This window comes from Clarias gariepinus, chromosome 13 (assembly GCF_024256425.1).
Source record: "Clarias gariepinus isolate MV-2021 ecotype Netherlands chromosome 13, CGAR_prim_01v2, whole genome shotgun sequence".
Classification (NCBI taxonomy): Eukaryota; Metazoa; Chordata; class Actinopteri; order Siluriformes; family Clariidae; genus Clarias; species Clarias gariepinus.
Genome location: NC_071112.1, coordinates 25,555,369 through 25,577,038, shown reverse-complemented (window position 1 = coordinate 25,577,038; position 21,670 = coordinate 25,555,369). Strand labels below are relative to the sequence as shown.

Genomic DNA, 21,670 nt, shown 5'->3' with positions numbered 1-21,670 from the left:
TATATATTTTTTCAGGTGAACAGCGTTATTTCTAGAACACAGATCACTCGGCTCAGAACACACACCGTTGTTCATTTACTAATTCTGACTGGCTAATTTAAATATTTATGTATTGTGGAATACATAAGTCCGTCATGAGTAAACATTGTTTATTGCAAAAAAGAGCAGTTTCCCCAGTTTGTGTTAATTTTTTATGACTGTACATTATTAAATAGAAAATATAGATTTTTGTTTTATACAGAATCGAAAGTTATTTAAGTTATGTGAATTCTTGGTGTCTATAGGATTTTGAGAGTTTATTTTGGTTTTTGTGACGTGTGCAGGTACCCCTCGTTCAGAGGTGCTGGAGGAGGTAGAATGTGCTCCCTCCCCACATCTGGCGCTTATCTTAAAGGTGGCAGGCCTGGGAACTACAAGGGAAGTTGAACTACCTCTAAACAACTACAAATCGACCATTTTCTACTACGTCCAAAAGCTGCTGCAGCTCTCTTGTAATGGCAGCATTAAATCTGACAAGCTTCGGCGCATTTGGGAGCCAACGTACACGTGAGTACACGTTACTTTATTTGTTCTTTCAGCTGTGTTGCCTTGGAATATTGTTACTGTTATAAATTAGCTCTATGTTTATTTTATAGGATAATGTACAGAGAGTTAAAGGACTCTGACAAAGAGAAAGAAAGCGGGAAGATGGTAAGTTTTTTTTTTTCTTTTTCTAGATCATCTTGTTGCCCTTTTCCACTTTTTTCAACAACACTTATTTATCTCTTTCGCTCGTTTTCTCCAACTCATTAAAAACTGCTTTTTCCTGTGGCTGTCAGTAGACTGTCTCAGTCATCACTAACCTTGTAGCTAGGAGCCTGTTGAAGGGAAGAAATTTTTATCCTAGTGACCTAATCTTGGTAATTGCACGGTCCTTTTAGTGGTTAGGCCTGTTGTAATGCATGTTTTATTGCGTGAAACTTACAATCAGGAAAGACCAACATTTGGTTCTTCCTGTTGTAGGGTTGCTGGTCCGTAGAGCATGTGGAACAGTACCTTGGCACAGATGAATTACCAAAGAATGACTTGATAACCTACCTGCAGAAGAATGCAGACTCAACTTTCCTGCGCCACTGGAAATTAACCGGCACTAATAAAAGTATTAGGAAAAACAGAAATTGTTCGCAGCTCATAGCTGCATACAAGGTATAGAATGGCATTGTGTGTGTATGTATGTGTATGTATATAAATATATGCACTTACATATACATTTTTATTTTTCCCCTCACTGTATTTGTATTTTTGCCTTTCTTTAATTTACTTTCACTTGTTTAGCCATCTGTTTTGAGTTGTATCTGTCCTCACAACATTTTAATCTGTGTAAATGTTTGTTTAACGTTCAAGAAATTTTGAGCCACATTATCTTGTTTTGATTTATGTATTTGTTCCTTTTTTTTAATTTTAATCATAAAGCATATTTGTACTATTTTGAGAATGCAGTTGTACAAGTGTATTGTACAGTCACCTGGTATTCCTGGTGTAGTGTTGACTGTAATAGCTTGGGGAAATCCACCACAGTTCTCTGTGCTGTATTTCTGATTGTGTTGTGTGTGTTTCTTTTCTTCCAGGATTTCTGTGAACGGGGCTGCAGGTCTTCCGGACTCGGGTCGGTCTCTCTCACAGTTGCGCAGAGTTGTGACATCTTAAGTGGCGCACGTGAACAGCCACAGGCCAAAGCTGGTTCAGCACAGAGCGCCTGTGGTGTTGAGGACGTGCTGCAATTGCTGCGCATCCTCTTCATTATTGGAGGCGAACCAGCAGCTGGTCCTACGCTGCAGGAGGGTAAGCCGTATCTCACCAGAGAGTCCAATTAAGCACTAAAGAATTTTTTTTTTATTATTATAAATGGAGAGTTCAACAGAGAGTGGAAATAGCAAATAAATAAAAAAACTGATGTTAGCATATTTCTTGTGTCGATCTACAGTCGTTTTTAAATTTCAATTTTTAAAGATCTGACATGATATGATAAAATGTGTTCAAATTATACTTATAGGGGGGCAATTCTTTTTTTTTTTTTTTTTTTTTTTTATTAGAACCTATCCTTATTTGTTAAATTCTCTATATTTTTTCTGTACTAAAGATTTGGATGACCTAAAGTTCAATGCATCACCCGAGGAGTTCACCAGCAAAAAAATCACAACCAAAATTCTGCAACAGATTGAGGTAATGGAGAATTGTAAATAAAACTTTCACTCCTTAAAAAAAAAAAAAAAAAGTCCACTAATAAAGAAGCCACACTGTTCTGCTCTTCACACATCACAACTAATACTAAAATCTCTTAAGTTACTAAAAATATGCGACAGATGACTTCTGAAGGGGAAAAAAAAACATAATTTTTTTTTTCGCAAATTGTTCTCTTTATTAAAACATCTGGTAAAATGAATTGTTAATAGAAGCCTTAAGTAATCAATGTTTCATTTCTTGTCTGTACAGGAGCCTCTGGCCCTGGCTAGTGGTGCGCTGCCAGATTGGTGCGAACAGTTAACAAGCAAGTGTCCTTTCCTGATCCCTTTCGAGACCCGGCAGCTCTTCTTCACTTGCACTGCGTTTGGAGCCTCCAGGTCTGTAGTTTTTTTTTTTTTTTTTAACCCAGTAGAGTTGAGATTTTTCTTAAATATTCACCTAAAATAGCTGAATATACACTATGAACCTGTCAATTATAAACTATAAAGACAGCTATGAAACAACACACTTTGAAACTAAGTTAAAAAATACAAAGAAAGAGAAGACGGCTAATGTAGATGAAGTAAAGCGGGGTTTTATTGTTTGATGAGCTCAGCAGGATATAAGAGGATTGATATATAAAAATTTTTTTTTTAACTTTTAGCACTAAATACTTCATCCTAATGCTTATGCTCAGCTGACATTGTACGTCCAATGTGATTTGTAACATTTTTAACATGTTTCAACCTTGGGAAATTAAAAGGATTCAGGCAGAACCGTAAAGTGATTATGCTTTGTATGTTTTCCCACAAAGGGCAATAGTGTGGCTTCAGAACCGGAGGGAGGCGACCATAGAGCGCACGCGACCATCCACTACAGTGAGGCGAGATGAACCGGGCGAGTTCCGTGTTGGCCGCCTTAAACATGAGCGTGTCAAAGTACCGCGTGGAGAGAACATGATGGAATGGGCTGAGAGTGTCATGCACATCCATGCTGACAGGAAGTCTGTACTTGAGGTACTAAAATTCAACAAATTACTGATTAATTTAACCACAGGAGCAAACAGCTGCCACATTAAAGACAGGTGATGGATTAATGGAATAACTGGTGGGACAGGGTTCATACAGTCATGAACATTCTGGAAGAAAATATAATAAAGCCCTAGTGGTAATTAAAAAGTGTAATAGACTTACTGTTTATCATATCAGCATAATATTAATAATTTTTGTACTCTCAAGATGCAGACAGATGCCAAAACAGTATCACCAAAGATTGACTGGGATGAAGAGTGTGGGGTTTTTCTTTTTCCTTTTTTTCTTTCTCTCCTCCTTTTTAATCTTTTAATAAAGCCTTGACTCATACAAATGTGTTTAGAAACTTTATGCCAAGTGTGATTGTTGGATCATCAGTCACTTGCTTTTGCAAGTTTTACTTTATTCCAGGTCTTTTAGCCGTGGGCAATTTAAATATAAACGACTCCCAGGTTCTTTATCCTGTTGAACGTTTTTGAAAGATTTTAAACCAGTGCGATGCATAAATCGTACTGTTCACAACCATCAAAACAGCAACTGATAGAATATCTTTTAGGAATAAAAATGCAGTTTCACATTTTTGTACAATGTATGCCAAGGTGCAGTTGACTGTTACAGTTCTTAAACACTTGAAGTTGCCTTACCTTTAATGTGCCAACTGTTTGCATTTTTCTTTATCAATTTGCAAATTGTTACCCCTTTAGTATGGCACTAGATAAGAAAATAAAACAGCATTATCTAGTCGTAGCTTGACGTTATTGTGTTTTCTTTCGTTTTCTCCTCCCTGCAGGTGGAGTTCCAGGGGGAAGAAGGCACTGGATTGGGTCCCACACTAGAGTTTTATGCTCTCGTGGCAGCTGAGTTTCAGCGGACCTCTTTGGGGATCTGGCTCTGTGATGACGATTTTCCAGATGATGAGTCGCGCCAAGTTAGTCCTCTTGTCCTAATTTTCAAATATTTACATGCTGGAAACCTCAAAATCCAGACCTCTAATGATTTTTGTGTGTTTGCATCCTGGTCAGGTGGATCTTGGTGGGGGGCTGAAACCACCAGGGTATTACGTACAGCGGTCTTGTGGCCTTTTCCCTGCGCCCTTCCCTCAGGATAGTGATGAACTAGAGCGCATTGCTAAGCTCTTCCTCTTTTTGGGCATCTTCCTGGCTAAGTGCATACAGGACAATCGGCTAGTGGACTTACCCGTCTCTCAACCTTTCTTCAAGCTGCTGTGCATGGGAGACATCAAGAGCAACATGAGCAAACTTTTGTACGAATCACGCTCAGATTCAGACCGCCGCTTTTCTGACATTCACTCGGAGGCGTCCACTGAGGAAGAACCGTATTTAATGGGCAGCTTTGATGAGGACTCTAAATCTGAGTTTATCTTGGACCCACCAAAGCCCAAGCCACCTGCTTGGTATCATGGCATCTTAACATGGGAGGACTTTGAGCTTGTAAACCCTCACAGAGCACGCTTTCTCAAGGAGATGAAAGAGCTGGCAGTAAAAAGGAGGCAGATCCTGGGCAACAAGAGCCTCTCGGAGGATGAGAAGAACACACGGCTACAGGGCCTCATGCTGAAGAACCCAGTCGGCTCAGGACCACCACTGAGCGTGGAAGATCTGGGGTGAGTGATATTACTTCTGAAATTAACTTTCATCTTAAAGTTAACTTTCTTGGACTCCGAGTGGCGCAGTCCTCTCATCCGGAGATTGCTGGTTCCAAAAAAAAAAAAAAAAATATTTATTATAAAATTTACTTGATGTAAAACTTGATGCTTTTTTTTTCTTCTCTAGATTAAATTTCCAATTCTGTCCATCATCTAAAGTTCATGGCTACTCAGCAGTGGATCTTAAACCCAATGGGGATGACGAGGTAGGTCATTATGACAAAGGGCAAAGGCTTAGAAAAGAATAAATTTTACAGACAAGTTATTTTCCAAATAGAGATATGCAGTTGAGGTCTTGGCCACATAGTGCTGATACAGGGTTACCAAGTGTGTCACAGTTTACAGAGCTGTCTGTTGTCTGGAAACAGAGCCTGGTCAGTAGCTAAACTGTATAAAGAAATAAGGTTAAACAATAACTTAATCTTATTGTTATTTTCCTAAACAATGTATGCAGAGGTTATGGCTTCAGTTCAATCATTTAAACTAATAAAGGCACTGAAGTGAACTTTTCAATGATTACCATATTGAATAGGTTACAACAGGAAGCCTTCCGTAAGCGCTTGTGTTTTAGCCATCATGCTAAACAGTACATGTGCCTAAATATTCAACAGTGCTATTGTTACTCTTTAACATGGGTTCATGTAAAACTATTCTGCCAGGCAGGTTTGGATTCGGTCAGGAAGTCTTTACTTGTTTATGTGTCACATGTCAAATAAAAATGTGTGTTTAATAGATGGTGACCCTGGACAATGCAGAGGAGTATGTGGAGTTAATGTTTGACTTCTGTATGCACACGGGGATACAGAAGCAAATGGAGGCCTTCAGAGGTAAGAGGTCTTTAGTGTTTGCAGTTTGGAAGCGTATGAATGTCACAACTAAGAATGATTGATTTGGGCCAGGAATATTTGACGTTGAGGCGCCACGTCAATTGTGAAATTGTAAAGCCTCTAGTTGCGTTCCTGTACAGCTCCAGTGACAGAAAAGCTACAGAATGGTGCTGATTAGCTGTGAGCTTTGCTGTGTGAGAACTTCTGCGTGTGAAGTTTTTATAATGTTGGGAGATGACATGATCATTTCACTGGAAGATGGTCATATTTTTTTGGCAATACATTTGAACGTCACAGTGTACCATTATAACTTCTGTGCTTTGCTAATTGTAGTTTAAATGGGTTTCTTAAAATATTGATTTGTTTTTATCTTTGGAAATAAACATAAGAATAAATTAAAAAAAATACATACATGATATAAATATATTAATCTCACTACATATTTATAAAACAATAAAATGTTTGTGTGAAAACACTTCATTATATTCTATAAAACATACTTGTATTATGGTATATTTCTAGGGGTAAAAATAAAATGTATAGATAGTGTGTTACTACTCAGTTAAACTGTTGATCTGTAAAATGGTGCTTTAAACATAAGCAATGATGTATGTTTTGAGTAAACCACCGTGACTGCTATGATCTGGGACTGGCTTTAGGTTTACATGGGACAAAAATGACCTGATGTCATTTCCTGTTATATATTCATCATCAAAATGAATTCATCTCGTACAGAACTTCTACATGTTACTGCTACATGTGGTTAAGGAAGATATTGAAGCGACTCTCTTGACTTCTAAATTTAATTTGTGGCAGAGGTACGGTTTCTACTTACCTTCTTGGGTATATTTTGGAAATTGTTCAGCCACTAAGTAAACATGCAAAAATAAGTAGGTTTTTTTAAAAATAGTAGTTAATTTTGGATAAATATGTCACTTGATGGTGTGGCATTATGGGGCGTGACCAACCCTAGCAGAAACCCTGTCACTGGCGCAAATCGGACTCCAATTGACTCTTTAACTTGCCCGTTTATTTATTTATTTATTTTTATTTTTTTTACCTGACCCCAGGCCATTGCTTATGTCAAATCCTGCTGTGAAATATTACATATTACTCTAACAAAATGTAAAAATTGGCCTAGTTTGTAGCTTAACTAAACTGTAACATTATTATTCTGTAATATTTATGCAGACTTGGATCTCTGATGCATTACTAAATGTTTGTTGTGGTGTCTGGTTTGGTGCAGAGGGCTTTAACAAAGTGTTCCCTATGGAGAAACTGAGTTCATTCAGTCATAAAGAAGTCCAGATGATTCTGTGTGGGAATCAGTCTCCATCTTGGACTGCTGAGGACATTGTCAACTACACAGAGCCCAAGCTGGGCTACACTCGGGACAGGTGTGTCATTTGATCAGCTCCTAGTGTTATGAGAAATCAATGCCTGTTAACAAACTGTTATACATTTCAAATAGGGAGGGAAAAGATTAACACCCTGTTTGTCTTTTTCACCACTTATATAGTCCTGGCTTTCTGCGCTTTGTGCGTGTACTGTGTGGAATGTGCTCAGATGAGAGGAAAGCCTTCCTCCAGTTCACAACTGGCTGCTCAACTCTGCCCCCCGGTGGCCTCGCCAACTTGCATCCCCGTCTCACAATCGTCCGCAAGGTATGAGCCTCAATGTTTTTAGTTCTCCTATAATAAACAGCCTTTATTTTTAGCACCTGGTCCAGTCTTACTCCTTTAACATGCTAAATTACACCTGCAGGTGGATGCAACCGATGCCAGCTACCCCTCAGTAAACACATGTGTGCACTATCTGAAGTTGCCAGAGTATTCCTCTGAGGAGATCATGAGAGAACGCCTCCTTGCCGCCACCATGGAAAAGGGCTTCCACCTGAATTGAGCATGCTCCCTGCACCACTGACCAACTCCATGTGTTGATGAAGCCTGTCATGTTTTGTTGCAGAAAAAAAAATATACAAAAGTTGTGCTCGCCCATGATTTTCTCTTTTCTAAAAAGAGGCTGCGTTTACATCTGTAAGCGAAAGGAAGCCCATCTCAGCTCCACTAGCTACTGAAATAGATTAAAGTCATGTCCGCAGCCCATGTTAACCCCACTTACACCTCTTGGTGGGACTGCACTGCATCAAGGGCTTGAGCCGCTGGTAGCCAAGGGCAGTTTTTCTTTGTTTACTCTCTCACCCCAGCTCTGAGAGTGTGTGTAACATTCAAAATAGGTTTTCTTTTCAGATTACTGTACACACACATACCAGCCCTGTTTCCCCGAAAGGGGGCATGCAAGCACCTGCTTCTGTAAAACTAACTGTTGAGTGTTTGGACTTTTTTTTCCAAGTTTTAAGTTTTACTAGTGCCTGCCTTGTTTGAAATTATTAGTTTTTTCCCCCCTCATTTTGTTTTGCGTTCAGCATACAATCATTCACATCCTATCTCCCCCCCCATTTATTTCCTATTTTCTTTTTTCCTCTCCTAGCTGTTACTGTGTACGTTTGAAATGTTTATCACCATGCTTAAAGGATCAAATTCCCTGAGTGCATTTGTGTTCATTTTACAATAAAGCTATAGAGACAAAAACACTGGTTGTGTGCAAGGCACAATGGGGGGGAAAGAAAAAAAAATGAAAAGCTATGCTTCTCCTTGTATTTTCTTTGTATATTATAAACATTTATTTAACTCAAGTTGCAGTTTGAAGTAAACAGATATTTTCAAATGTGTATGCTCCAAAATAATCATTAAAATGTTTGCAAAGTATTATTAGTGATGTGTGTTCCATTTACTTGCATTTATTCATGGACTTTATGTTAATGTCAAGTTCAGAAGGCAGTTTAAGTACAAATATGACGAACAGTGTAATGATTAGCATGCTTTAGCTGCTGTGGAAACAAGGAACAGTTGACGCAGCACTCATGCACCTGCAGTACATGTTTCCTAATACAGCGTCTATGAAGTGTAGTTTAAACCGGTATCTGTAACACCCAGTCAACATGGGTGAGGTACTTGAATAATATATAAATAGCACATGTTCATGATCACAAGTCCATGTTTCCCAAGTGTAGCCGGTTTCATTCATCCTTCTGCCATCTTGTCCAAGGCCTGCAGGGGCGCAAGAATGCGGTTTCTGTTGGTCTCCACAATGTGTCCGTTCAGGATCATCTCATCAAGAATGATGTGTACTTTGTCCAAATTAAACATAATCTTCTTTGGAATTAAGGAATGATATTTCTAGTTTATAGTTTTGAGTTATCAGGAAGAAAAAATAAGCACACAACATTTATTGACTAAGCATTTAGTGGAACAGTATCAATTTAAATACACATCACTGAAGTTCCTTGTGTTTCACATTTATATAATGTACTGTGTTGCCGAGAAGAAATACGACATTCAGTTAAATGCTAAAATGTTTACTGTGAAAATCTTTTAACTACTTAGAATTATATAACCTACAACTCGGAGTGAACATCTTTAGCTTTCAGTAAATAAAACTATTGTTCTTATGCAGCCACCAATGCATGAGGTTTCAGGATGAATGCCTTTATAGTGTTTATGGCAAATTATTTATATAAAGGATACGTCTAATTCGCTCTGAGAAGGGAAAAAAAAAAACATTGTTAATGACAAGCAATAGATTCAAGATTCAGATTTTCTTAAATTAACTTTCAATAGTACATTGACATGTGAGCATGCTTTTTAATTCCCACTTTTCCATGTTGAAATAACTGAAAATGATTTGAAAATCCAGTTTGTCACTGTATGATGTATAATTATTAAACTGGTATGTATGTTATTCAAAAATGTATATGGGAATGTTTTTATGCCCGGGTCTCAGTTTATAGGAGACTGTAACAGCATTATATTTTGATTCATACTAATCTCCATACATATTTCCATAATTTTCTTTTGAATCTGTAAAGATGCTTTGCGACAGTGACCATTGTTAAAGGGCTGTACAAATAAAATTGAATTATATTACTGCATATATTCTCAGTGAAAGATGTATATGAAATCAACTCATTAGAGATTATTCATTCATTTATTCATATTACATCATAAATTGTGACTGTTAAGATCCAAATAAATTGAAAAAAACTAAAAAAAAAAAAAAAAGCTAAAGTTTTAGGGGGAAACCCTCACAAAACTGACTTGTATACTGTACACACTGTTTTTCTGTTAAGGCATTCTTTATTTTAGAGGATCAGTTATTATCAAAAAACATACTTGAGGTCATTCTTATTAAAAGCGTGCAGCTCGAACTCACCACCCGACTGAAGTATTTGTCAAGCACTTCGATAAAGTTGTGGATGAGCTCGTAAATGGAGAGTTCATTCTGCGTGAAGTAAAAATACATGTTTAAATTCTAAAGCTGTGGCACAACAGAGGATTCACAACAAAATAACATTGTTATTAAGATCAAAGCACTGAGTATCTGTACCACCGTTATATATAATAACTCACTTCACTGTCAGTGACGCCGACGACAATGAAAAGAGCTGCATACTGCCGATACACCAGCTTGTAGTCCTTGTACTCCAAAAATGAGCACTGAAAAAAAAAGTGGTTCAAAGTGAAGCAGTAAAACATGTACATTTTTTTTGTGTTTTTGTTGGTATTTATTTTAATACACCAGCTATAACATTACAATGCAAAACATTATGCCCAGTATTGTGTAGGTTACTCCTGTGCCCTCATGGCGTGGCCCTGCAGGGTCTATGAGGGTGTGCTGTAGGCTCTGGCGCTAAGGCATTAGCAGGGCATCATTTGGTTGTGGAGTCGGGCCTCGGAGGAACGAACTTGTTCGTGTGGTGAATCCCATGGCTGCTCAATCAGATAGAATCCTTCATGTTTAAGTCAAAATTTACCTTGGGCAGCTCTGCTTCCTCTCAAGTACAGCATTCATGACACTGGTCACAGCTAGTCCTAGCTCGTCCCTGCTTGCACTTTATGCAAATGTGCATAATGAATAATTTGTATTCTCTCACGCTGGGTGGCGGTGTGCAGACACCCCATCGTTTGCATCATCTTGGCAACATCTATACACTTGACGCATATACACCGACCAGCCATAACATTAACAACATCACCAGGTGAACTGAATAACATTGATTACTAATAATTAATGCAGTTATTAATATGGTTCAGCTGACAACAAGTTACTTAACCCTCTGCTTCAGAAAAGTCAAATGGTTGTCTAGCATGAAGTAAAGAAAACAACTAAGGAGGCTGCTGAAACGACTCAAATTGGGTTTAAAAGTTCAACACTGCAGAATATGTTCCCTTTTTTTTGCAATGGTTTTATTATATTTAAAAAATCATTTAAAAAAATATATATAAAATTAAATTTAAATTAAAATTAAATATATCCAAATTAAATTTTCTTAAAACCATGACTATTTCTTATAATAGTAAAAAAAAAAAACAACACTAAATTATACAGTATAGGTCAAATAAATTCTCAAAATAAATTAGGTTAAAGAGGTTCGTATTTGTAATTTAACACAAGTTTTAAAAACAGCTGCCAGTTTCTTATTTATACATAAATTGAACATTTGAACAGTTTTTTGAGGGAGAAAAGAGCAACTGAACTCAACACATCAGCTCACTGTGAATCCCAAGTCTATGAAATTAGGGATCCCTGCGCCCTCTGCCGACAAAGTATGGAATAGGCGAGAGAAAACATTGTCTATAGAGGTCTATTCACTTCTGTTATCATAAAAATAAAATGTAACTGACGATGTAACTGTAATGTGGGCTTGTGGATAAAAGAGAGCGAGTAAAATATATTTTTAAAAAACTTTCTTTAAAAAACTTCGCGAAGAACAGGTGAATATTTAGGTACGATATATTGAATTTCAATACATTTTCCCATCCGTATATACCAGTAAACTGGTGACGGGATCATGGGCACCCAAGGCCCAGGGACAATCTGATCATTTAGATTCATACATAGTTTCTCATAAATTTCATTCTGATTCCCCTAATTTTCTTTTGATTCTGTAAAGCTGCTTTATACTGTAAATAAAACTGAATTGAATTGAATTTATGCCTGTGGGGACCGAAGACCAGCCCATGTGGTCTGATCCACCAGGAAAGCCAATGTAGCACAAATTCTTGAAAAAAGGTTAGCGCTGGATGCATGGTGCCTCATCAGTGCCACTGTACTAATGACTGGCAGTGACGTATTCAGTATATGAGGATTGTCCTGAGATTTTTGTGACTGACAGCAGGGGATCTGTACAGAATTTATCTACCGAGTGTTCAGACTCAGGTGAAAAGGATAAAGAGGGCAGAGACACAAGAGAGATGTGAGCAGGACAGAGTGCTCTCTTTTTCTCTCTCTCTCTGTATTTGTACATGTGCATAGGAACATTGCTGAACTGCAAAGGTACAGTGAAGAAAAATGAAGAGTATTTTAAGTCCCTAGCCTGTCCCTCATCTCCTCCACTTCAGTCAAACTCATTAAAGTGCAGCATATGAATCTTTCTAAAGTCTCAATATTTATTTCTAACAGGGACATAATTCTTAAATTTCTATTATTATAATATTTTTTACAGTAACAAAATTTTCAAAATAGAAAAAATAAAAAAAAATCTAACAGTATATGTAAAGTTTTAAAGTTGTGTAGTTGAATAAGCGAGTCACCCGGTCTGTCCGCTGTGCTTCGATAAGCTTTTCTGGTGACAGGAGAGACACAGTCACACACACAATCACAATGTCTGTCAGAAAGGTCTCTGTTTATTAACTGCAAAACATGTTGTTTTCTATGCTTGACCAAACACCTGTACCAGTAACATTTGTTACTACAAAGAACATGAACCACTGTAAAATGTCCTCGTGAAATCCTGAAGAACAAAAGAGTGGAAGGTGGGCAGATGTTCATCTAAAGATGAACCAGGAGGTGTTAGCTCGGGGGGGAGAGTGAATGATAAAGTGAGTGTGAGAGCATCAGCACCTTAGGAACAGATGCAAGAGGAGACAGGAAGGCAGTAGCATGGAAGATTTAACACATTAATATTAGATTCCGTACAGTATACAAATTAATATTTCCAACAGGGACTCTCATCCTGTATACATGAGTCCCTGTTGAGTTATTTATTTGTATATTGTAAGGATTTATTTAATATAAAATAAGTTAATGCTACTCTCTTCCTCCCTTCCTCGTGGCCTGGAGCCTATCCCAGGAGACGTGTGAGGGTGTGAGGCTGGCTACACCCTGGACAGGGTGCCAATCCATTGCAGGGCGCACACCTAACCTAATCTGCATGTCTGTGGACCGTTGGAGAGAACTAGAGTACCTGGAGTAAACTCCACATACACACTAACCCAAGGCAGGAATCAACCGCTTGACCTTGGTTGTGCAAGGCCACAGTGCTAATCACTACGCCACCCGGCCGCCAGGTTTCACTCATTTCATTCAATTGATTTATAAATATATAAATGTATATAAATGAATGAATTACGAACAAAAGCAGTAAACTGACCTCGTCTTTCTTCCTGAACAGACAGGCTTTGACCACCTCGGCCTCCAGAGCGGCTCTTTTCCCGATGTCCACATGCTCGTAATGCTTAGACAGGCGGGTTTGACCCTGTTTATTCACCATCAGCAGAAACTTGATCATGATCACCTAGGAGAGCAGGCACTTTAAAAGAAAAAAAGAAAAAATGTAAACAAGAAAGAAAGAGAAAAACAAAGAGGAGTCTATTACACTTGGTTGGTTTCAGGGTTATGGGGGGCCTGGAGCCTAACCCAGGAGACTTGGGGCACAAGGCGCCAATTCATCACAGGGCAAACACACACACACACTATGGGCAATTTATTAATCGAATGTCTTTGGACTGTGGTAGTTAACCCACCAAGCACTGGGAGATCTCCATGCACACAGACCTGAAGTGAGAATCGAACCCAGACCCTGGTGGTGCGAGGCCACAGTGCTAACCACTAAGAGAAACTTCCCAGAGAAATCAGGCTCCCAAAATCTACAAAAATATTGAATGAAAAAAAATTACTTTGACATTTAGAAAATGTAAATTGTATAACTTGTACTGTTCTGAGTGACTCCTGCGCACTGTGCATGTCTCTACCCCACACTGATCACTGCGAGTGTGTGTGCAGGCATCCCGTCTATAAACTCCCACTTACGCACGAGCTCTGTATTTGGAAGTGACTACTATAGCAGGATGACTTCGGGCGCGTCCAAAACCACACACTCCGGCACTAGATTGTGTGTCTGAACAGCGCACCACCGTGTGCTGTGACACTCTGCCTAGAGAGGGGAGTGTGTGGCGTTTTTTTTAGAAGCAGCCTGGGCGCATCCCGTCATGCAGCGCGGCTCCGACTCTCCCTCTCTCAGTACGGAGCTTCACATCCACATCCAGGGATCGCAGTAATGGCGGCCGGCAAACCCGGGCGCTGACACACACAGGGAGCCACAGTGCCGTGCGGGCCGTTTGTGTATTTCACCGACGTTTATCGACGACACCGATAGTGAACGGGAACTCATCTGTGGTTACCACTTACAATCCGGGGGGACTATTTCAGCAGGACTTTACTTATTTGGTTAAAAAAAAAACATGGATGAACACCCCGGCGGCGGAGGAGGAGGAGGGATGGCCACAGCAAGACAGCAGCAGCAGCACGGTAATAACGGCAGCGTTAACGCTCATCTGTCCGGGGCTGGAGGTTCAGGAATGGGACAGCAGCAGCCTGATGAAGCGCCGAGGCCGCAGCAGTACACAATCCCCGGGATTTTACACTACATCCAGCACGAGTGGGCCCGCTTCGAGATGGAGAGGGCGCACTGGGAAGTCGAAAGGGCCGAACTACAGGTATGGAACAGTACCGAGTTAGCACACATGCTAACCATGGATTCATCTGACACACTAGCACTGGCGGGTTAATCTCAAACCTGTGTTTAGATCAGTTAGCATTCTCCTAGTCTATACAATACTCCAAGGTAACGGTTACCATCTTTTTGCATGTGAAGTTGCTAACTAGCTAGTGAAAGGCCTAGCTTAGCACACCGCAATTCAGTAACAACACAAGCACTCTGTTTCTTACCTGTGTGTGTGTGTGTTTAACCGCAGTTTAGGTCTCGCTGTTTAGCCTACACCACTTATCACATAATAGCCTCGCCTTCGCTCCTGAAAAGCAGCTTGTAGTTACTATAAACGCAGCAGCTGAGTTTGTCAACTAATCTCCTGTTCAGCCATTTTGTTTTGGATAAACATGGCGTCGGGACGGCGAGTCGTTACTCAGTTAGCATGCTAGCACAGGCTGCTATTATGCCCGTTTTTTCGTTCTTAATATATAAATTGATAAATCGTGGGTATTTGTTTTCACAGCCGGGACTGTCACTTAATTTCTCATTACAATATAAATAGTTTTATGAAATAAACACTAACAACCTGAACTTTAGCACATAGTTTAATGCTGAGGCTAGTTCAGCCTGAGAGTTGGTTGGAATTTTTACTTAAACCACTAATTACTCTCTTCGTGAAGACACAATAACCACTTAAAATGTATTTTGTAGTAAGTGGACGTGTATTGAGAAGTTTTCTGTTTGAATTTGTTTAAGGAGAAAGCAGTGAGTTTACAGCTAGAGGATGTGTGTAGATGTTAGTGCCCTGACTGTTAGTGTTGTATGTTTAGATTTCAGCTGTTTGGACCTTGAGGCTGAAAAACACTTGTTTCAGCGCAATTTCCTCTTTATAAGTCGCATTAAATTACAATATAATATAACAGGATTTTTTTAGGAGTAGCACAGTAAACATATTTGTGCTTTAAACCAGAATTAAGGTGAATGAATGTTGTAAATCCAAAAATGCGTCACAAGGAACCTGTACATTCCCATATCAGTGAACAGGGCTTTTTCTTTTTTGTAAACTTCATGCCTGTTCTTCTGTAAGTAAAGTTTGTCATCGCCCAGGATTCTTATTTTGCTCTGATTCACTCATTTACTCTGACCAGATAACACACACACACACACACACAGTTTTAGATTTGGTATCAAATAAATGCTTCTGACAGTTCAAATTTTGTCATTATGTCGCTTTTACAAATCGAGCCAGAAAAGCCTAAAGGGAACTCTCCTTTTTGACCTTTGTATGTTGTTTCTGATCCGAAGTTCTACCTTCATCGTAACAGCTGAAGTAAATGCATCTGATTGGATAAGCTGACAATGAAAATCTAATTACAAGCCACTCTGGTTTAAGTGTTGTTAAAAATAATTATAATTAAAACTACAGTGGAAATTTTAATTGGAATATGGGGCATTTTCGGCATATGATTGAACAAACCAAAGCGATGTTGAGTGTACGTCTGGGAGCTGTTCAAAACCTGTTTGCATCAGTGGAAAGCCAAGTAAATGGTGTTTACGAATAAAAAAAAATAAAATTCCAGTCTCTTTTCAAGAAAGTCAACCCATGATACCAACATTGTCTTCAGCCTGTGTTCAAAAGCTTTCTTCAAAAGTTTTTGCACATATTTTTATTACATTGGTAATAATTTTGAAAGGCCAGGACAGATTAGCTGCATTTACATTATTTCTTATGGGACAATTTGTATCACAGTATGACTTTTCGCCTTAAGCGGTCACCTCCAGACCAAATTAAATTTGTCTGCCAGTTGATGTCCCTTGCTAGATCTTGTTAGATGCTGTAAACATTAAACAACTCGCATTATTATTGTGTTGCAGTTAAATTGGGAACATTGGATGTAGAAGCACAAGTAACTTAAAATTTAGTTGTCCTTTGATAATCCAGTCCACAGGGTTCAAGGTTTAGTACAATAAAATAGTAGTTATAGTTGTAGTACAATATTATTTAGCACAATGTTATCAACCCACTTTTGTGTTGTACAGCAAAACTAAATGTGTGAAAATCATATCTTTACAATAATTCTTAGGTTGAATGTATTCTGTGCATGTACAGAACCTTCTAGCAGTTTTCAGTAGGTCACTCCATAGGTGCAGAAGGTACTCTGATTTGAAATGAGGATGGGTTCCCTGTTGAGTCTGGTTTCTTTCCAGGTTTCTTCCTGTTTCTCTCTGTTTCAGGGAGTTTTCCCTTGCCACCGTCACCTTCTGTTTGCTTATCAGGGACAAACTGAATAATTTATACATGTCTCCTCACACTTTTCAAACTCAGTTTCATAAAAGAAACTTTGTGTTCTGAGTTGCAATATGGTTGATTTTGTGGCATAAAAAGCACTGTGCTGTTAGGTGCTGTTACCACTTTTCCAAAGTTTATTCTAATAAATAGAATTTCATATTTTTTTATTTGCATTGTGTAAGATTAAATCTAAATTGTTGGAGAATCACCCATAAAGATGTAAAAACTAAGATTGTTGTTGTTTGCAATATTGCCTGGCTCTAGGTTAAAGTGTGTATGAGACAGAGACCCATCATATCATGTCAGGTAATGGGTAACGCAGGTTAGATTTGCACTATGACAAACAGTATGCGGTATTTTTTGAAACACATCACATTTTCAATTGGCAAAAATGAGTTGATGAATACCTAACCTTTCTGTCGCTAACAAAAAACTATATCTATATATATATATATATAGACTATACAAAACACTATATATCACAGTTTCATATTACATGCATATCACCGATTAAACTGTAACCGTAATATATTTTTTTTGTTTAGTTTTTTAAAAACCGTCAAATAGTGCAGCTCTAAGTTATTTTTAGCTTTTGTATGGAAATCCTGGTAACAAAGTGAGGCTGATCGTTTTCTCTTTCTTACTATACTATAGAACCCTCAATTAGTTATTATAAAACTAAGATAAGGACATTATTTTCTGATACCATCTTTTTAAACAAACCTGTTTTGGTCATATCTCAGCAACAGGGTATAATGCAAGAAAGTCTGTTTCTTGGAAAGCAGAATATGAAGAAATATTGCTAATATTGGGGAAATGAGTGTGACCACCTGCCGAATATTGAGCATTAACATTCCATCAATTTAAGCTTCACTTGCTCTTCTATTGAGCTGGTGTACACGGGCCAGTCCTCACCCCTCATGTGCATCACGAGTGACGAGTGAGCCTCGTCTGCCCATTTTTTAGCAAAAATGCTAAAATCACATGTTCAGTAGTCAAAGTATTCATATATGCAGCATTTGAAAAAATCTGTACTTTTTCTATGTGCATGTGTCTGTCTCTAAACACAGGGCTAATATCTTTTTTGTTTTATTCACGGACTAGACTTAGATTTGGTCGACTCCTGTAAAAAGCCTAGTGAATCTAATCTCTCAGAAATGCAGTACTGTATGACCAGACGCTGTTTGGCTCTCGGCAATCTGATGTGCATCTTGACTGCTAAACTCGCCTGAGATAAAAACAGCGCTGTGTTAGATCATGATGTATCTAATCAGTCTCATCAAAATATTTTCTGAAGAACTTGCTGAGTCACACAAACTAATTGTTTTCAAAAACACACTTATTATCAGAACTCATTTATTTTCAGGCACAAAAGTTTTTATTTTTCGGCTCAGAAAAATTATCAAAAAATATTGAAAAGTCCTGTCCATGTATTGAGACAGCACTGGTGTGTGAACTACCACTGTGTTTATCAGGTTACAGACTGACAGTGTTGTTTTCTTTCCAATATCTGGTCCACTTTAATTGCTTAAGCCGTTCATGTCGGAAGAGTTTTTTTTTTTTTTTTTTTTTTTTTTTTTAGCACCTGGTTACCTGATGATTCCTCATCTGAATTGTGTTTTAGTAACAAGAGACTGTAGTGTCACTGGAGCAGAGGTGTAGTGCTGTTTGTTTAAGAGGTGTTTGAGACTGTGTAAATTCGGTATATTAGTTATTTTAATGAATCTCTGTTATATTAAATGGTAATGCACACATTTCTTTCATTCAGCAGTTAATGCAAAATAATGCATATACCAGTCTTCACTTATGGTGTACCCAAATAATTACTGGTGATAGTAGCTATTTTATGTAGCGCTAGCATGTACAAGTCACTAGGATGTTGGTGAGTTGTAGAATGTTGGAAAACCATTTCAGGTGACTAAGTTACTAGGCTCTAACTCTAAAATGTCTCGCAGGACGTGTCTGATTTGAGAGATTTTGAGAGTTTTTAAAGTTTTAGAGCCTCATGAGGTAGTCACCTGGAATGGTTTTTCATCATTTTTGAAGGGGTTTCCAGAGGTGTTGAGTACTTGTTGGCTGCTATTCCTTCACTCTCCGGTCCAACTCATGTCAAAACATCTTAACTGGATTTGGATCAGGTGATTGTGAAGTTAGTACAGGCTAGCCATTATTCGCCTTCTTGGACAACTAGCTCTTACTCTAGAGGTGTGTTTGGTGTCATTGGAGAACTATTCATGGTCACACCAAGTGAAAACTAGATGGGATACCATGTCGCAGAAAAATACTAGAGTAATACGGAGTAGCAAACATTGCATTAATCGATATATGCAAAGAATATGTGTCTGCATACCATGCATATGCTTTATATGATTTCAATTGATCAGTTGTGCCAAGTAATTAAGGCTTTAATCTTTTTTTTTTTTAAGCCAGGTCATTTTAACTAAAACCTTTTCTCATTTAGATTAATTAGCACTACAAATGAATTAATTTCAGAGGTGGAAATTTAAATTTCACTTGTAATGTAAAAAATTTATCCAGTAAGCTTCAATTTTGCAATGACTTGAGGACATGCTCATTTGTTTAATTGAGTGAGACTAGCCTATTCATTTTATATCTATACAAATAAATGAATGGTTTTGAACATTAGTCAAAAAATTATATCTTTACATTTTATACATTGGAGGATTTGACACCCATCTCAAATCTGTTTGTCCAGCCAGATTTTGTCACAGCATCATGCAACACAGTGAGGACTGAATTTAATGAAAGTTAGATATCTGCCTGAAGTTATCTGCCTGCACCATAAGTCAAATCTAAATGTTGAGTTAAAGCCATATAAACAGTTATTTGGAAGATTAAATAATCTAGTTTAAAATAAGCTACTTGCTCAATGTAAACAAACACCTGCACCAAAACCTAAACTGAATATTGTTACTGAAATTGCTTCATATTTTCCTGCTAAAATAACAGCGCTAAAGTGAAATTTAACACGCTGGAATCGTTTTAAGACAAAACTTAATTTTTCATCCATAGTGAACAGGTATGTTGGCTGACGATGAAGGAAGTACAACTTAGCGTAAACTAAGCATAAGGTACTCAAACTTACTATATTTTATTTCTTTGTATTATTAAGTTAGGCAGAGAGTTCTGCTGTACAGAAAGACAGGCAGACATGTACGTCGACTTCAACCTAAAATAATAATAATAATAATAAATAATAATGATTACATTAAAGCTGATCAGCGTATTTTTTGGTTTAACTTTTTAACTATTTCTAAAAACTATTTTCCCGTCAACAACGGTTACTTCAGCTAGTAACCACTAAATTAGCTGATGCATTAGGTATAACTTAAGATGCAACAGCTGAGTCAGATATCAGATAGCTGGTTATGTCAGCTATGTTGCAATGCAAACTGCGTGCTTATATGTACGGCACATACGGCTTTCACAATGTGCCAGTGCACAAAGTCGCCACGGCACCCTAAATTTAAGTGGTTTATTTTTAAGAGGCAATAAAACAAGTTCATTACTCCTGACAGCAAATGACCTTTACATTAAAGTTTTGCCAATATGCAACATCTTTCTGATAGCACAAAATCTGTGAACACTGTCCACAATCCAGAAGCTTTACTTAAGAATTCGACATAGCAGATCCAGATTTTCTAATTTTTATTACAAAATCTGTTTTTAGTATGTGATGTTCTGCGGGAAGTTTGGGTTATTTTATTTATACACGAAACCTGACTTTTACTTTTCTATGGCTTTGTCTCCAGGCTTGTTTTTGATATCTCCTTGTTCTTTATGGTCCTGTTTGTTTAAAAGTTGTTCTGCAGCCTTTTCCGAACAGGTGTGTTTACATTGTGGTGTTACTTACTTTACTCTATTCAATGACTTGTGTAACTTCTAAATTTAACCCTTTTCATAAAGTAACCAGGTGAACTCATGTAGTCACTCTGATTTAAATTGGAGCTGTGGTTGACTCTCTGTATCGATGGCATCTGATGTAAAGCGGGCAGGGTTTGGCCAGACAGGGGGGGAGAAAAAGTTAGCTAGCTAGCCACCTACGCAACGGCACACCCGTTATTCTGGTGGCACTGGGTGAGTTTCACAAGCTCCTGAGAGTAAAAATTAAAAATCAGTAAAAAAATAAAAGGAAATTCTTAATGTCATTAAAACCAATTGTGCAGTTCATCAACTGCTTGTCAGTCCAAGTCCTACCACCTGTACTGTTTTATATTTGTTAACGCTCTCCTTATTGAACACAGCCCTGCTGTACTGTCATGCCAAGCAAGACAGGAGAGTCTGTAGCAGGATTAAAGATTGCTGCTTTTTTTTTGTGTATTGGCCGGTTGCCACCGGTGACTATCAAACTAGTTGCAAAATTAAAACATTAGGTGCATTGCTGAACATTACACTCGCCATTGGGAGCTCTAAATAATATTTAAGCAAATTATTTAATATGTACATTTTGTAGAATTTGTGATTTACTTAACTGAACATGTAAACATTTACTTAAAAACATGTAAACATTAATTAATAATATTAAATGGTTTTAATTACACTATTATAAACTGCCAGCATCTTCTGCATTCACCTTTTGTGAAAGATTTGGATCTTCTTCTTTGAAATGTTTGGGCAAGTTGGTGCAGTACCACCACCTACTGGACTGGGATGTGTAGCATAAGATTGGCAGAAAAAACAAGATTATCATTTGGCATTTAACCAATCAAAACAAGTTACAAAGTATTTTAATCTTGTACTATACTTTAAAACTTGTAAGAATTATAGTAAGTTGATACATGTCAACAGTCTTATAATTCCCAG

At 37.9% G+C, this 21,670-nt stretch overlaps 3 protein-coding genes across 13 annotated transcripts in view; 2 read left to right on the top strand and 1 right to left on the bottom strand.

Moving 5' to 3' along the window:
• The window catches only part of hectd1 (HECT domain containing 1), a 36,494-nt gene extending 28,000 nt beyond the window's left edge, over positions 1-8,494 (top strand). For 5 of the 7 annotated variants that reach the window (XM_053509655.1, XM_053509654.1, XM_053509651.1 and 2 more), the window contains exons 29-42: positions 324-546; positions 636-690; positions 1,003-1,185; positions 1,608-1,821; positions 2,120-2,202; positions 2,473-2,600; positions 3,017-3,218; positions 4,024-4,161; positions 4,256-4,857; positions 5,027-5,105; positions 5,633-5,726; positions 6,973-7,123; positions 7,246-7,390; positions 7,491-8,494. In XM_053509655.1, coding sequence (XP_053365630.1) covers positions 324-546; positions 636-690; positions 1,003-1,185; positions 1,608-1,821; positions 2,120-2,202; positions 2,473-2,600; positions 3,017-3,218; positions 4,024-4,161; positions 4,256-4,857; positions 5,027-5,105; positions 5,633-5,726; positions 6,973-7,123; positions 7,246-7,390; positions 7,491-7,628 — 2,435 coding nt within the window. In that variant the 3' untranslated portion in view covers positions 7,629-8,494. The remainder of the gene's footprint in view (positions 1-323; positions 547-635; positions 691-1,002; positions 1,186-1,607; positions 1,822-2,119; positions 2,203-2,472; positions 2,601-3,016; positions 3,219-4,023; positions 4,162-4,255; positions 4,858-5,026; positions 5,106-5,632; positions 5,727-6,972; positions 7,124-7,245; positions 7,391-7,490) is intronic. The other 2 variants (XM_053509657.1, XM_053509656.1) reach the window with 1 other exon arrangement.
• A 12-nt stretch (positions 8,495-8,506) lies between these two features.
• On the bottom strand, positions 8,507-14,937 carry ap4s1 (adaptor related protein complex 4 subunit sigma 1). 5 transcript variants are annotated; one of them, XM_053509661.1, is made up of 6 exons: positions 14,796-14,937; positions 13,219-13,377; positions 10,196-10,282; positions 9,999-10,067; positions 9,314-9,325; positions 8,507-8,938 (listed from the first exon to the last, which is right to left on the bottom strand). In XM_053509661.1, the coding sequence occupies exons 2-6, from the start codon at positions 13,354-13,356 to the stop codon at positions 8,810-8,812; spliced, it is 435 nt and encodes a 144-aa protein (XP_053365636.1). In that variant the 5' UTR covers positions 13,357-13,377; positions 14,796-14,937; the 3' UTR covers positions 8,507-8,809. The 5 variants fall into 5 exon arrangements, with proteins under 5 accessions (XP_053365636.1, XP_053365639.1, XP_053365637.1 ...); XM_053509664.1 differs by having other exon boundaries at positions 14,901-14,925; XM_053509662.1 differs by lacking the exon at positions 14,796-14,937 and adding an exon at positions 13,592-14,068.
• Positions 14,269-21,670, top strand: part of strn3 (striatin, calmodulin binding protein 3) — a 23,685-nt gene continuing 16,283 nt past the window's right edge. Inside the window, exon 1 of the mRNA XM_053509658.1 lies at positions 14,269-14,563. Within this exon, the coding sequence (XP_053365633.1) occupies positions 14,309-14,563 (255 nt within the window). The 5' untranslated portion in view covers positions 14,269-14,308. The remainder of the gene's footprint in view (positions 14,564-21,670) is intronic.